Below are 15,935 nucleotides of genomic sequence, written 5' to 3'. Positions count from 1 at the left end.
GTAACCCCTCCTGACATCTTGGTCCCACACAATTTGCATGATAGATATGCCCGATTTGCCCCACCAACAAGATCCCCATACTCCCAAAATTGGTCCACTGCTTTTGGCATATTTGACATTTGTAGTGAACTAATTCAAACCTAGGACACAAAAAAACAAAAAATTGGCATTAAACCCCCCAACACAAAAAATAATAAGCAATAACCACCTCATTTAAAAAAATTACTACATTATTTGCAATGTGAATGAAAAATGGCAATAAGAGGGTGCATAAGAAAGTTGAAAAAAAAAAATGAAGCTTGTTGTCCAAATATGGAGAAAACCCTTGCATTGGCTCATGGGCATGAAAATCATAGCAAATGGAAAAAAAACAAAGAAACAAAATGTTGGTAGGCAAAGAGGCAAGCAAGCATAACCCTAAATCTATGAAAAAATCATTAACATCGGGGTTTTTAAGAACATACCTGTTAATGGAAGAAATGAAGTTTGTCTCACTGTTCTTCAATCTTTGATTCACAAAAAAATCTTATTTGGTGGTGATAATCATTGTTTGATCCTCACTCCCTCCTTGACAACCACCACAAAACTTTCCCCTTCCTTCTCCAACACTCAGAAACAAAAATGAGGAAAAAAAAAAGGAAAATTTCTCTTTTTCTAGCTGCGGCCTAGCCTGCCTAGTGATATTTTATATCGCCGTGTGATATTTTGCCGAGATATCGGCAATATCTTGGAAATATCGAGAGCCAAAATATCACGATATTTCGGCTCGCCAAAAATATCGCGATATTTCCGATATTCGGCGATCTCTCGCTGATATTATCATCACTGCTTTATAATGATGAGATTATTGAGATCCAAGAATACTTCAAAAATCATTGTAGATGATGATAAGTACCTCTTAAGCATTAGCTTCATTGATCTTCTTGTAGGTCTGCATTCCCATGACTAATTCATCACTGTAAATCTTCAACTCTTCAACTATAGCATCAATTCTTCCTTTTAGACAAGGTTAGTTCCAAGAGCCATAACAAATCCTCAAGAGGTACTGGTCATGAGGTTCATGAAAACACTTCAAGCTAAGATATCAATCTAAACTGAGACATTAGCTCAAACCCTTCTCTTATGTATAATGCCTTCCAGAACACACAAAGGATGAAACATGTTTTTTCAGCTTCTTTTGGATGCTTTGTTCAAAGTGACACCATCTCAGTTCCTTATGAAATTAAAGAAATCTGTTCTAGACCTTCAAAGATCATTGTAGTATATAGATTTTATTGTGGAATTATTTGAAAATAGAAGTATGATCACATGTTTGTGCTCAGGACCTTTCTTTGTAAGCAAGGTATGCTCCATTGATCCTTTCTTCTTATTAAGCTTTGATCAAATCACAAAAGTAGTATACATTAAGAACAAAATGTAAACTGACTATTGTATTGACTGTGATTTTTTTAAGTCATTTGAGAAATCCTTCGGGCTTCCATCATTAGACCTGAGGCATTTCTGCCTTATGCAATCATGTTGAGGTATCATTTTCGACCTTCATGTAATAATACTGAGACATAAGATTTTGGACTCTTTGAAGTCATGACTAAAGGAATATCTTTAGTATATATATATGTGCTTCTTCCAAACTGTGTGATTAACTAGTACAACAAATTTTTGACCTACTGTAATTGTTGTCTGAGATTATTTCGCTTACTTCTTGAGGTTCTTGGTTCAACAAAAATGAAACTTCGGTCCTTTTCACAGAGGTATCTTTGTTACACGCTTATTCTTCTCCTATACATAGAATATGCAAAGTTCTATTTTTCTTCTCATTGTACGGACAAACCCTAGATAGGGAACGAATTACACAATGCTTTGGTGACAATAACTCGGCCTAAACAATAGTGATGATTTCATCATTGACTTGACAGAATGGAGTGTAGATTTCCTTCAAACAAGAGGGCAGATCTTGTCCCTTATTTTGGATGTAATCCTTGAACTGGGGCATCTAGGGCTAGTTAAAAAATTGGACCCTAGATGATGACTTGAAATAGAGATGACTTTTTCAGGGCTGCTCTTTCACCATAGCTCTGATACCATGTTGATTTTTGATAGGGTCTTCTATATTGATAATTACTTCTAATGGTTTAGATCAATGTTGCGAACATTGGCATCAGGATAAAATCAGCAAGGGTTTGGAAAACCAAAATATCGGTAAAAATTAGCAAATATTGGCAAAATCAAGGTATCATCAAAATATCGGTAAAAATCGGAAAACATCGCCTAGGCCAAAAAATCGTGATTTCGAGATAAAATTGGGATGTTATCGAGATGTTTGCAACATTGATTTAGATCTTTTTCACAATTTTATCCATTATTCCATCACTAAGCAATTACACAAAAGACATCAACTATATAATATTTATGGCAGTAGGATCATGAAGAGACAGCAATACAAAGAACACAAGAGTTCACCCTGGGAAAACCCACATGGGGGAAAAACCCAGCAACCTTTTCCATAAAGAAATTATTCTTTTCAACAAGAGATACACCTAGATATCCTAGTCGTTTACAAGGTCAAACTGACCATCAGAATAAGCTTGGTCAAACATTGTCCAATAGCCTTCTAATCAAGTCAAATGGCTGCCCAAGAAACTTGATCTGGTTTGCTCTATTAGGGTAGGATTTCGGCCTCCTTTTTCATCCATAAACTCGAACCTGCAATCCTGCTTCACCACAGAAATTCAGTCTTCTTCTCACGTGTGCAAGGTCATGAAGGAGGAGTTGTTTCACATGTGCAAGGGCTAAAGAGAGCTTCTTATTCGTCCATCTTCCTTCCATATCTTCTTTGCTTGATCAACAGAAAACACTTGCTTGGATAAATGATCCGTATTCTGAATTGCTACTTGGAGAGGAGGCCGAGTCCCATATAAATAGTTATCTTGAAGGTCAAATGGGTGCCTTTCTCTGACTGAGCCGACTTGGTTTCTTTTGGAGCCAAAAATTCAATTTTGAACAATTCAAATTTTCTTCTTTTGAAAGGACATCAAGAAAATGCCTTAAAAATTTATCTTTTGACAATGGCATGAAGAACATGCTTTATATATTCTATTACAAATACATCAAGAACCAGAAATAATAATTATGAAGACCAACCATAGTTACAAAATTCAACAAATTCTTCCAGATGTACAAATCTGGGGAGCAATATAGGCAAGAACATATTCAAACTCCTCCAAAATTCTTTGAATTGTAAAAAAAAAGTCAGAAATTTCACTGTAAAACAGGCCACATGGGTTTGTACAGTCAAAATTTCTTAATTGGTGGCTAGAATTATGAATTTGTATGCTCATACAATCAAGTGGCTGATTTAGGATTTTTTCATACAGTTTGTATGATTAGATCCCATTGTTGTACAGTCTATACTAATACAGCTGCTGGTGGCCGATCCATACACTGACAATTGTACAACACCTAAGTTTAGTGGTTGCACAGTTACTGAGTTAGATGACTATACGACTATTGTACAGTCATAAGACTGAGTGTTTCTGTATTATTTTAAAAATCTCCCATTTCTTCTTCTTGTTTTGAACCCATCTTTAAACCAATCAAACAATACTAATTTCAAATGATACTAAACCAGTTTGACTTTAATCTGTTAAGATGGCGATCCCTTGCTCCATCTCTATCAACAGCATTCTGTGGGTCTCCATGCTCACACAAACTCCATGGCATCCAAACCAGTGTTGATAATATCGGTATCAGGAAAATATCGGCGAGGGTCCAGAAAATATCTTATCGGCAATATCGGCGAAAATATCGGCAAATATCGGCAAATATCGGCATAAAAATATGCATAATAAATGCATGATATTCATTTTTTTCAGATTTTTAAACATATAAAGCAATAACAACATGAAATAAACACATTGGCACATAAATATGAAGAAAACACTGATATATATGATGTCAAATAGAAATGATACATCAAAGGCGATACCAAATCCTGTTGATCCCTGATAATTGTCCATTCAAGGACTCAAATGTGGAGAACCAATACAAAATAACATCACATATATAAAAGTATCTCATCATCATGAGTTATATGTAGCACAACAAATAAAACTAGCAGCTATCTATCTGAAATCACTGCCCTCTCCCCCTTTTACGGGAAAACATGATGGGCTGTTTGCCAGGCCTGCCCCTAGTAGTAGGAGGCCTGACCCTGCCTCTGCACCTAATGTCAAATAATGAGTGCTAGGTATGGGGCTATGCTCTCCTATATCTATAGCAGATGGTGTTGATGTTGATGCTCCCACAGTGTCCTCCTCCTCCTCGTCCTGCTCCTCCTCTGAGTGTTGCTACTGCTCTGACTCCGAGTCCTCCTCTTGTTGCCCCTGCTCTAATGGATCATCTACCACTAGCTCTAACCATGAAGGTGACTCCTCCAAGAGGGGCTCCTCAGACTCCACCCTCCACGGAGACAATACATCAATATTGTCTAAGCTAAGTCACATGACACGAGGACACGAGACACGGAGGACACGAGTATTCAATACGAAACACAACGACCTGGAAACAAGACACGGGGGACACGTTTATATATATATATATATATATACCAAAATATAGTTTTTTATCCATATTAAATTGCAGGTTGCAGCTTATCTAGTCAAATTAAAATATAATTACTTCTCAAAGTTCATAGTTCACTTTAAAAAAATAAATAGAATCAAAATTTACTATTTAGAAATTAGATGTGATATGCTTGGTCTTGATTCTTGAATATTCAATGTTCATTGTTCATGTACAACTTACAAGCACATAAGAAAATAACTAGAATCTAATCCTATTGATTTCCTCTGCCCCTCTTGCGAGAAAATGCCACAGCTTTCCCTTTCCCTCTAGATGTAGACGTTGGTGCTGGTGGAGTTGGCAGTGGAGTTTGCTATGCTCTAGAAGCTGAAGAACTAGAAGTAGGAGCTATAGGAGGTAGACCACGTCCTCTACTGGTGGCAGGGGTAACCCGGGCAGGTGGTGTCACCTGGAAACATTACAATCTCCCAATCCTGAAATCCTAAAAAACTGATAAGTCTGCTGCATTTTGAATGAAATCTAAAATTCTACTTTCTCCATATGAAATCCAATGAGGCTAGAACCACTCTCAAACATCCTGAGTCATTTCATGGTAATGTTAAAAATTTAAGTAAAAGGATGAAAATGAATATTAAGGAGAATGTCACTTTTACTTTAAGAATTTAACATTACCATGAATAGCATATCAATACTAGGGCCTAGAACGCTCAAACCCTCCTTGGCAGCAACCACATAGCTCTCCCCTTCCTTCTCCAGCAATCAGAAATGAAAATGATATGAAAAAAAACCAAAATCGGATTTTTATAGGCCGTGCAGAAATTTTTTATAGTCACCGGGCAATATTTTCGATTGTCGCGCGATATTTTCCGAAATATTAGCGATATTTCGGAAATTGCGTGATATTTTCAAAAGCTGAAAATATCGCGATAATTTGTCGGCGATATATCGGCTCGCCGAAAATATCGCGATATTTCCAAATATCGCCGATATCTCGGCGATATTATCAACACTCCAAACTATTGAAGTCACAAGAGTGGAAACCTGGTCTTTCAAAGGCCCAAGACTCTTGATATCGCTTCAAGAATGTTCGGCTCTGATATCATATAATGATAACATGAAAACATAAAAGAAACCAAGATTGCATTCACAATGAGAAAGGGAAAGCTTTCCTATAAAGAGTTACAAGCTAGTCCAGTCAATCCACTTTATAAATGTAGGGTAAGTCCAAGAAACACACAAAACTGAAATAAAACCTAAAGTTGCAGATAATGCCTTTGTCTAAGAAAGGGAAAGCTTTCCTATAAAGAGTTACAAGCTAGTCCAGTCAATCCACTTTATAAATGAAGGGTAAGTCCAAGAAACACACAAAACTGAAATAAAACCTAAAGTTATAGATAATGCCTCTGTCTAATATCTAACGAGCCATTATAATCTGATATTTACTTTAACACAACTGGTTAGGCATGTTGATATTAGGAAACACAGTATGGGTCAAAAAATTCAAGATAGGATTTTTTGCTTTGAATTAAGGTTATTCTCTTAAAATAATGAGTGGCAATTTATGTGATTATTATAGCTGACTTTTGGTTGTAATCTAATCATTTCATCATTTAGACTTGTACTTAAAACACATTCCAAGAGTCAAAGAACTATTGATATTAGATAAAACGATCTGGCCCTTGGAGTATGTTCAATTATTGATCAATCCATAACCCACTGAACTATAAGGCAATCAATAACTACCAAGTTCTAATATTTTTAAGAAAAGAAGGAAAAAAGAAAATAAAAGAGAAGGAAGATAACTACTTTATTCTCAACCAATGACAATAGATTTTACAAGGTTGAAACATACAGTGTAGCAGACATGCAACATTCACGAGCACCAAACACTTTCATTAAATTTTCTCCTGCGCCAGTTGCACAACAACCAACTCCACAAAATGCACCATGTGAACTTGTAGAGGCTGCCCAACATCCAGAGCCATACATAGCTGCTAATCCAACACGTCCTTTAATCTGTACGAAATCGTTTTAAACAAGAAAAAGAAAATTAGATTTTCTCCAAAGCATTATACAAGTATTTGTTGTGAGACATTTTTTATCCTATTACAAAATAAACCACAGACGGGTGGATCTTTTACTAAACATATTCACCGACTACCAAAATTAGTGATGGACGAACAACACAGATAAATTAGTATTGTAATGGCAGGAAACTTAAAACTTTAGAATAGTTGCTTATCCAAGATGCCCCTTAATCCAACTGATGTTATTATTAAGAAGAACAACAAAATGGTATTTTACTATTTTCACCAAAGAAAGCTACAAGTATCTGTTATGAAGAAAATTTTGACCCATATACACCACAAATAGAGTAGTGGTTTTTACTAAAAATGTTCACCAATTACCAAAAGCTATGATGAATAAAGAATTGACAGAAAACCACCACAATGATCACATGAAACATAAAACTTTCAAACTGTACAGGATGCATAACAAATACTAATTTGATGAACACTAAACTCCATTATCCTCTTCAATATGGCAAGCCACTCACCAAGTTATTTTTATGTAGTAAAATCCCAAATCAAAGTAATTTAGGTGGCCAGAACTTTCATGTCAAAGTTCATTTTCTGAAGTAAAGCATGTCAGAAAAGCGTGTTATTTGTTTGAAACACCATCAAACCTGTACATATGATTACTCTGCAATCCTCTAGCAATGATATTATTATTGCATTCTTTAATCAAACATTGTTCTTTGTCAAAAATATGTATAAGATTCTCAACTGCAATTTTACTAACAGATTATAGATATGCCTTTAAACCAAGAACATAAAGGACATTCTGTACATGTTTGACACTATATCTGAAACTCACATAGGTATTTGTCCTGTACTTTGTACTTCATGTATACTTTTGTCACCCAAGACAATAACTATATTGTCCCATTTATCAATCTTGCAAGAAAAACTCTCTTACCAATCATGTGTTTGATATATTGATTCAAGAGATACTAAACACGACTAGTATGAGAGATGGGTTTTCAAAAATTAATAACTGTGAAAATGAAGCTTATTATTTTTGGTGATAGCAGTGTACAATGTACATGAGGTGTAAGGTATAGGAGAAAAACCTACATGAGTTTCTGGAGAAAATGTCAAAAATATATAGAATATGGTCTTTATGTTCTTAGCTTAAAGACGAATCTACTATAAGTTAGTAAAATTACAAATTAGAATCTTATTGTTATTTTTGACAAGAAATACTGTTTCATTAAACAACACAACAACAACAAAAAACCATTGCTAGAAGAGTGTGGGGTACTAACACATATAGGTTTGAAGGTCTTCCAAACAAACAATAGGGTCTTTCAACACACTCTACTTCAAGATGTCATCAATTGAATGAAAGGTATGGCCACTTAAATTATCTTTATTTCGGATTGTTGCAGCAAAATCTAGTAGGTCCAATGCAAAGCCTTGCTATGTGTGGCCCCATATGGCAACAGGAGAAAGGGTTGTCATTGTTACCTCAACAACTTTTCTCCTGCTCTTTAGTGGTATTTGACCACAAGGAAGGCTTCCTTGAATGTGAAAATTCCTAGACTCGAAGGAACCCCTATTGCAGAAAATCTGAATCTACTTCACCTACTTGATTTTTTTTTTAAATTACATTCATCAAGTTATTCTTCTGAATACTGAACCAAATTACTTCTGTGGCCTACACTAATTAAATATTTGATCTCATGAAATAGAAAACAGAGCAAAGAACGAGATACATAGGACACACTTATTTTTGGACACAATAGTCCCTCGAAAAACCCAATGCCCCAATGCGGGAAAACCGGTGCAGCAGCTCTGACGGTTTATTATTATGCAAGAGAAAATTTTGAATACAAATCTAGGATGCTCAACTAGCAATCCTTTACAGAGAAAATGCTGGCAGAAAATCTGAGTGAGTTTTACCTCACTTCACCCGGCATAATTCTGGCTGATCCAGCACAAGATTGGCTAACCCCGTTATTTCTACGTCACTTCTTCTTCCCTCTTTGTCAGCTTTCTCGGTTGTTCTGACAATTCCAGCTTCTGCCCTCTGCATTAGCTTTCCCGGTTGTTCTAGCAGTGCCCGACAGTTTCGCCTTCTGCCCTCTGGGTCAGCTTTCCCGGCTATTCCGGCAGTTCCGGCTTCTGCCCTCTCAGTCAGCTTTCCCAGCTATCCCAGCAATTCCCGGTTGTTCCCGGCAGTTCCGGCTTCTGCCCTCTGCGTCATCTTTCCTGGTTGTTCTGGCAGTTCCGGCTTCTGCCCTCTGCGTCAGCTTTCTCGGTTGTTCGGGCAGTTCTGGCTTCTGCCCTCTGCGTCAGCTTTCCCGATTATTCTAGCTGTTCCTGGCAGTTCTGGTTTCTACATGACAGGCAACTTTTCTGCTCTGCTGGATCTCTCTAACTCTATGTCTGTATTCTCTGGAAAGTCCTCCCGAATTCTCACTGCCCCTCTACTGCAGAATGATCACTTAATTCGAAATCCTTAGCAAACCTTGCCCTAGGAATCGAATTCTTGATCAATTTGTTCTCTCCGTGTGTGTTTCCAAATGAACCCCAAGCCTCCATTTTATACTTTTCTTGTTGAGTATTCAACGGCCGAAATTAAGTCTCTAATCAACAGCTAAGATTAAAACATGACTAGATCCGCCTTCTAGATCATTCTCACCCATATTTTGATTGATACCCATTATATTTTAATTTTCCTGATTTTAGACTTAGGAACCCCAATTAAGATATTAATTATTTTAATAAAATACAATCCGGGTCGAATTTCACCAAAATGTTTCTGGGTTCTTTAGAACTCATGTGCCTTAGCCTCTCCACCATTTTTCATGGATAGAGCACATCTGATGCTACCAAAAACTAACACTCCCTCTTAGCGAGGAATATGCTCTACCAACAATGCCCAACTGCATGTTGCTTTGCTTTTGAAGCATCTCCCTTTCAGCACTGTTGTTGCTACTGTACTGCTACCCATGACACTGTCACTGCCTTTGTTGCATCTATACTACAGCTCCCTCTTAAACGCTACATCTGCTATGCTGCTAGCACTGCCACTACGAACACTGCATCCATACTACAACTCAGTTGCTGAGAAAAGCAACTGAAAAACATCCAAAATTAGTTGAACTTAACTATGTTCAGCATAATACACTGAATGTTGGAATCTGATTGCTGCTAATTCTGACCCTTTGAATCTTTTGCGCTACCACTGACTTTTGCATTGTGCCAACTGCACTGCTGCCAACCTTTCCCTGCGCTGATCAGTCTCTGATCCCAAGCTACTGCATTTGTCCTCCAAACAATCCACTGCATCATCTAACATTAAGTCCATCTTGCTACCATTGTTTTGAAAACCGGTCGGCTTGGAACCGACCCGGTCGAGTTGGTCCGAGCTAGAGCCAAAAATCTTGACTCAGCCATGGAAACGGTTCAATCGGCCGGGTTAATACCGAGCCAGCCGAGTTGTCTAACAACTCGGCCGACTTGGTATTAACTCGGTCGGCTCGGTCTTAACTCGGCCGGCTCAGCCGAGCCTGCAATAACTCGGCCAAGTTAGAAACAACGGCCCACAAAACCCGTAAATCGGCAATTTTAAAAAAAAAACGTTTTTTTGGGGGACTCCAAACCTGATTTTGATTTGTCTATTTTGTCTTTGGGGTCCATTCCCCTCTCCTAAACCCTATTTAACCCACCCAACCCCTCTCATTCTCTCACAGCCATCCCATGCATTTGAGTGAGAATTTCAGTGAGAGTTTGTGAGGAGTTGTTGAGTTTGTTTTTGGAGCAGCAGTGAGGAGTCTTAGGCAAGCATTGTAGCTAGAGTGAGGAGCTTCTTGGGCAGCCATTTGGAGCAGCATTTGCCATTGAGGAGTTGGTTTCTTGGAGCAAGCTTGAGGCAGTTTGTACCTGGAGGTATTTTTTTTTCACTTGTAAAAATTTGTTTTTGCTTATTAAATTTTATGTGCAAATCTGGAAATCCTAAAGAGTGTTTTTTGTGAAAGAAATGAACATTGAATCAATGTTTTTTTTTTCATTTTCAGATTTTTTTGCTTTCATTTCCAAGTCAAAAAATGGCACCTAGAGTGAAAGATGTTGCTTGGGCATATGTTGAAATGGTTGATAGTCAAATGCATTGCAAATTTTGCCATAGGAAAATTAAAGAAGGTCCTGGGGGAATTAATAGGCTGAAACAACACTTGGCGGGATTAGAGGCAAAATTACTCTATGTACCTCACCAGAAATTGGGGAGGCTAGGAAGGATTTGTTAGCCAACTTTGAGAAGATTAAAGAAGATAAGGCTAGGCAAAAATAGTTAGAGGCTGAAATTGGGAGGAAGAGGAATATACAAAAAAATGCTGGCTACCAACCCCCATTTTGATTTTGAGGGTTCTTCCTCTATCCCTTGTACTGATGCATCCAACCCCTTCCGATATGTTCCTCCCTCTTTTGAGTCTATACAAGAAAAGGGAAAGGGTAAAATGAAAAAGGGTGATATGAATATCAAAAGTTATTTCACTCCCTCCTCTCCATCAAATGCACATGGTCTTCAAGCTAGTGGAAGTCATATGCAGCCCACTTTAGATGCCATTGGAAGAAAGAATTGAGAGAGACTGCTTGTGATTACATAGCTAGATGGTGGTATGATGCTGATATCCCCTTCAATGCTTCCCGTTCACCATATTATGAGCCTATGTTTGATGCCATACATGCTGCCAGAAAAGACTTCAAAGGCCCTACTATGCATGAGCTTAGGGGGTATCGTTTGCAGAAAGAAATTTTTTCCATTAATGAGTATTTGAAAGATTTCAAGGACTCATGGGCAAGAACAGGATGTACCATCATGTCAGATGGATGGACTGATCAAAGAAACTATACCATCATAAACTTTCTTATCTTCTGCCCACAAGGAACCATGTTTCTAAAATCAGTCAATGCATCTGATAAGGTAAAAGATGGGCAATTGTTGTTTCGGCTATTGGATGAGGTTTTTGAGGAGGTGGGGGTGGCTAATGTTGTTCAAGTCATCACGTATAATACCTCTAACTATGTTCTTGTTGGTAAACTATTAGAGGAAAAACACAGAACCATATTTTGGACCCCATGTGTTGCACATTGCATAGACCTCATGCTTGAGGATATTGGCCAATTAGATTGGGTCAAAATCACTATAGATCATGCCAAAAGCATAACACAATTTATCTACAATCATTCATGGATTTTGAGCCTGATGAGGAAACACACAGGGGGCAGGGATATTACTAGGCCTGCCATCACTAGATTTGCTATTCATTTTTTGACATTGCAATCTATGCTTTCACAACATAGAAACTTGCAAAAGATTTTTTCCAGTGAAGAATGGAGTCAAAGCCAATGGTCTCACAAACTGAAAGGCAAAGAATTGAAAAATAAAGTTAATGAAGAAATATTTTGGAGAAAGGAAGCAGAGATTGTGAAGCTTGCTAAGCCACTAGTTAAGGTGTTGCGGTTGGTGGATGGGGAAAGATTGGCTATGGGCTTCATTTATGACGCTATGGATCAAGCAAAGGAGCAAATAAAGAGGGCATACAAGGATAAAGAGGCTAAGTATGGGCCCATTTGGGCAATCATTGATGAAAGATGGAACAATCAACTCTATCGCCCTATACATGCAGTTGGGTATTTTTTGAACCCGCGGTATCATTATAAAGCTAAGGCGACAAGAGCTTTGAGGGGGAGGTTAGAGATGGATTGATTGACTGCATTGATCGCATGATCCCATTGGAGTGTGATCAGCTGAAGATACACCGACAGGTCACAACCTTCAGCACTACCTCGGGTACCTTTGGGAAGAACCTAGCAAAGATTGCAAGGGAAGCAAATGAGCCAGGTAAACAAAAATTTCAATTTTCAAATTCTTAATACTTATTTTGTTAAATCGTTTATAATTAGAAAGTTGGATATAATTTGTAATTTTGTTGTGCTAACTCATTACACTCCTATGCTTTTTGCAACACAATGGTGGGAGGCTTTTGGTAGCCATTGTCTTGAATTGCAGAAGTTTGCAATTCGTATTTTGAGTCAAACTTGCAGTGCTACTAGGTGTGAGCGCAATTGGTCTGTCTTTAAGAGGATTCACACAAAGAAGAGAAATCGTTTGGATCAAAAACAGTTAAATGATCTAGTATATGTCCAATAGAACCTCTGGCTCGGGCACAACTAATCGCTGAACAAAAGACCCGATTCAGATCCCATTGTGTTGGAAGACATTGATCCAACATCAGATTGGGTAGTGGAGAGTCATCCAGCAGAGTTTGCTTCTGATGAGGATATGGATTATGAATTACAGACGATAGCATCACTCGAACATAATGTTCAGTTGAATGCAAATCCTGATCCACTTGTACCAGCCTCAGCCTCAAAGCCAACAAGTCCTCCAGTTGCAGGCGCTTCCTCTGCTCAGCCACGACAAAAGCACATATCTCGTCTATCTCAGCTTGCAGCTGTTGCACAGCTTGCTAGTGCTACCACTTCTACAGTTGCAGTTGGAGATGATGATGAGGAGGAGCCATGGGGCCCCCTGTCTGACTCTGATCCAGAGATTGATCCACATGATCTCGAGTCCTGTAGCAGTAGCCAGTAGTATTGGTCACAGTTTACTTTTGTTGCAGAGGCCATTTCTAGCCTCCTTGGTTATGTGTTTTTGTTTTGATCTCTATATCATGATCATGTATGTATTGGACAGTGCACTGGGTGCCATTTTGATATAATGGATATATTCATGAGCCTACTTTGATCATATGTTGTCTTCTATCTATATTATAATGCTGTGTGTTTGGAAAAATGAACGAAAATCATTAAAATTATGTATTTTAAAAAAAAAAAAAAAATATATATATATATATATATATATATATATATATATATATATATACTTAATGTATTTTTTACAACGACCGAGTCAATGAAATCAAGCCGACCGAGTTGATACCGAGTCAGAGTCAGAGTCGGAGTCAACCCTCGATCGAGTCAGAGTTCTAAAACATTGCTCGCTACTGCTGAATCTTCAGCGCCTGTAGCAAGGAATTGATCCAAGAGGTGGACTCCTCAAGGATCCTACCCACATGTAGTCCTCTCGACTATAGCTCAATATTGCCCCATCTCCCTCCTGGAGATGCGTGGGCACTCATGGCATACTCTTCCTCGTCAATCTTCGCGGCTACAACCTTAGGATCATGCTTCTCATCCTTATCCTTTTGCTTCAAAGGACATTGAGAGGCAAAGTGACCCAACTCGCCACATTTGAAACATTTCACCTTCGAAATGTCCTTTTGCTTCTGCTTCTGCTGTCCCTTCGATGCTAGAGTTGCGTTTTCCTCCTCCTCCTTCGTCTTTGAGCCACTCCCACTGCTGCCACTAAGGTTGACCTTCACTAGGTCCCTCCTTAACTCCTCTTGTTGAAGAGCCACACACATCTCCTCCCATGAAGGTAGTTTTTCTCTGCCCAATATGCTTTGGACGAAAACTAGCCATTCATCTAAGACTCCATTCAGGGCTATCCTCACCATCGCAGTTGGGTGAGGAGTGGACCCCACTGCAGCAAGTTGGTCTGAAGTGTCCTGAAGATGCTGAAGATAGAAGTTCACCCCTTCTCCCTTCTGCATCAAAGTCCGCTGCAACTTCTGCTCCAAATACATCTTTTGTTGTTCGGAGTAGCCTTCATATAGAAAAGACAAGGCTTCCCACATCTCCCGGGTTGTATCCTTGCCCTGCAAGTGTGAGACCACATGATCTCGAACTCCATCGAGAATGAGCCTCTTTGCCTTCCCCTGTTTGGCCTTGTATTTCTTCTTTTGATCGTTGTCAACAGGAACAGCTACAACACTTTTGACGTAGGCCTCAAGATCATATTCCTCCAGAACAGCTAAGATTCTAATCTTCCATATGACATAGTTGGAAGCACCTTCCAACTTGTCCTGATCTCTAAGCCCATGCGATACCATCTCACCCAACTGTCGAACTGAGTCATCTAGTCACTGCTTAGCACTGCTTAGCAGCGCAACAAGTGAGAAATTCGAACATTCTGGTGGAAAGTTCTCTGAGGAGAAAATTCCCCTTCTATGTGTGTTCGTTCTTTTCCAGCGGATTTCTACCCCAACAGAAACTACACCCTTCAAGCACTACACTGAGGCTCTGCGTCACTCCCTGTGCCTCTACAAACTCACGACCTGGAAATCATACCTCTCTGTCTTATTACTCAAAGAGAGATTTCATCAGATCTACTTCCGGCAAGGACTACACAATCCCTTCAAGGGGATTCGAATTGCTACCAAGTGCAGCTTTCGGCCTCACTACTCAGCACTGGATTTGCTCTTCCTGTTTCAAAATCAATCCTTTGATACCATGTGAAAATTCCTAGACTGGAAGAAACCCCTACTGCAGCAAATCTAAATCTACTTCATTTTTTTTAAATTACATTCATCAAGTTATTCTTCTGAATACTTAACCAAATTAGTTCTGCAGCCTACACTAATTAAATATTTGATCTCATGAAACAGAAAACAAAGCAAAGAACAAGACACATAGGACACACTTATTTTTGGACACAATAGTCCCCGAAAAAACCCAATGCTGAAAAATCGGTGCAGCAACTCTGAGGGTTTATTATGATGCAGGAGAAAATTCTCAATACAAATCTAGGATGCTCAACTAGCAATCCTTTGTAGAGAAAATACTGGTGGAAAATTTCAATGAGTTTTACCTCACTTCACCCGGCAGAAATCTGGTTGATTTGACACAAGACTGGCTAACCTCGGCGATTTCTGAGTCACCTCTTTTGCCTTATGCGTCAGCTTTCCCGGCTATTCCAACAGTTCCAGCTTTTGCCCTTTGCGTCATCTTTCCTGGTTGCTCCGACAATTCCAGCTGCTCTCGACAATTCCGGCTTCTTCCCTTTGCATCAGCTTTCCCGGATGTTTTGCCAGTTTTGGTTATTCCCAGCAGTTCTGACTTCTACCCTCTATGTCAGCTTTCCCAATTGTTCTAGCAGTTTCGATTGTTCCCAGCAGTTCCAGATTCTGCCCTCTATGTCATCTTTTCCGGTTGTTCCCCGCCGTGCTGGCTTGTTCCCTCGGCGTCAGCTTTCCCAGTTGTACCGGAAATTTCGATTGTTCCCGACAAATCCGGCTTCTGCCCTCTGCATCAACTTTCCCGATTGTTCCGGCAGTTTCGACTGTTCCTAGCAGTTCCAGCTTCTGCATGACAAGCAGCTTTTCTGCTCTGCTGGCTCTCTCCGCCTCTCTGTCTGTATTGTCCAGAAAGTCCTTCTCCCAA

The 15,935-nt window shown here is 39.0% G+C and overlaps 1 protein-coding gene across 1 annotated transcript in view; it reads right to left on the bottom strand.

Moving 5' to 3' along the window:
• Nucleotides 1–15,935, bottom strand: part of LOC149151816 (N-terminal nucleophile aminohydrolases (Ntn hydrolases) superfamily protein) — a 331,242-nt gene that overhangs the window by 68,603 nt on the left and 246,704 nt on the right. The window contains exon 8 of the mRNA XM_089440943.1: nucleotides 6,434–6,597. Within this exon, the coding sequence (XP_089297069.1) occupies nucleotides 6,434–6,597 (164 nt within the window). The remainder of the gene's footprint in view (nucleotides 1–6,433; nucleotides 6,598–15,935) is intronic.

The sequence above is a fragment of the Pinus tabuliformis genome, chromosome 9, assembly GCF_031772625.1.
Source record: "Pinus tabuliformis cultivar Carrire ecotype Pingquan chromosome 9, CPIR1, whole genome shotgun sequence".
Taxonomy (NCBI): domain Eukaryota; kingdom Viridiplantae; phylum Streptophyta; class Pinopsida; order Pinales; family Pinaceae; genus Pinus; species Pinus tabuliformis.
The sequence above is the reverse complement of the archived record's forward strand: the minus strand, read 5'-3'. Positions and strand labels throughout refer to the sequence as shown.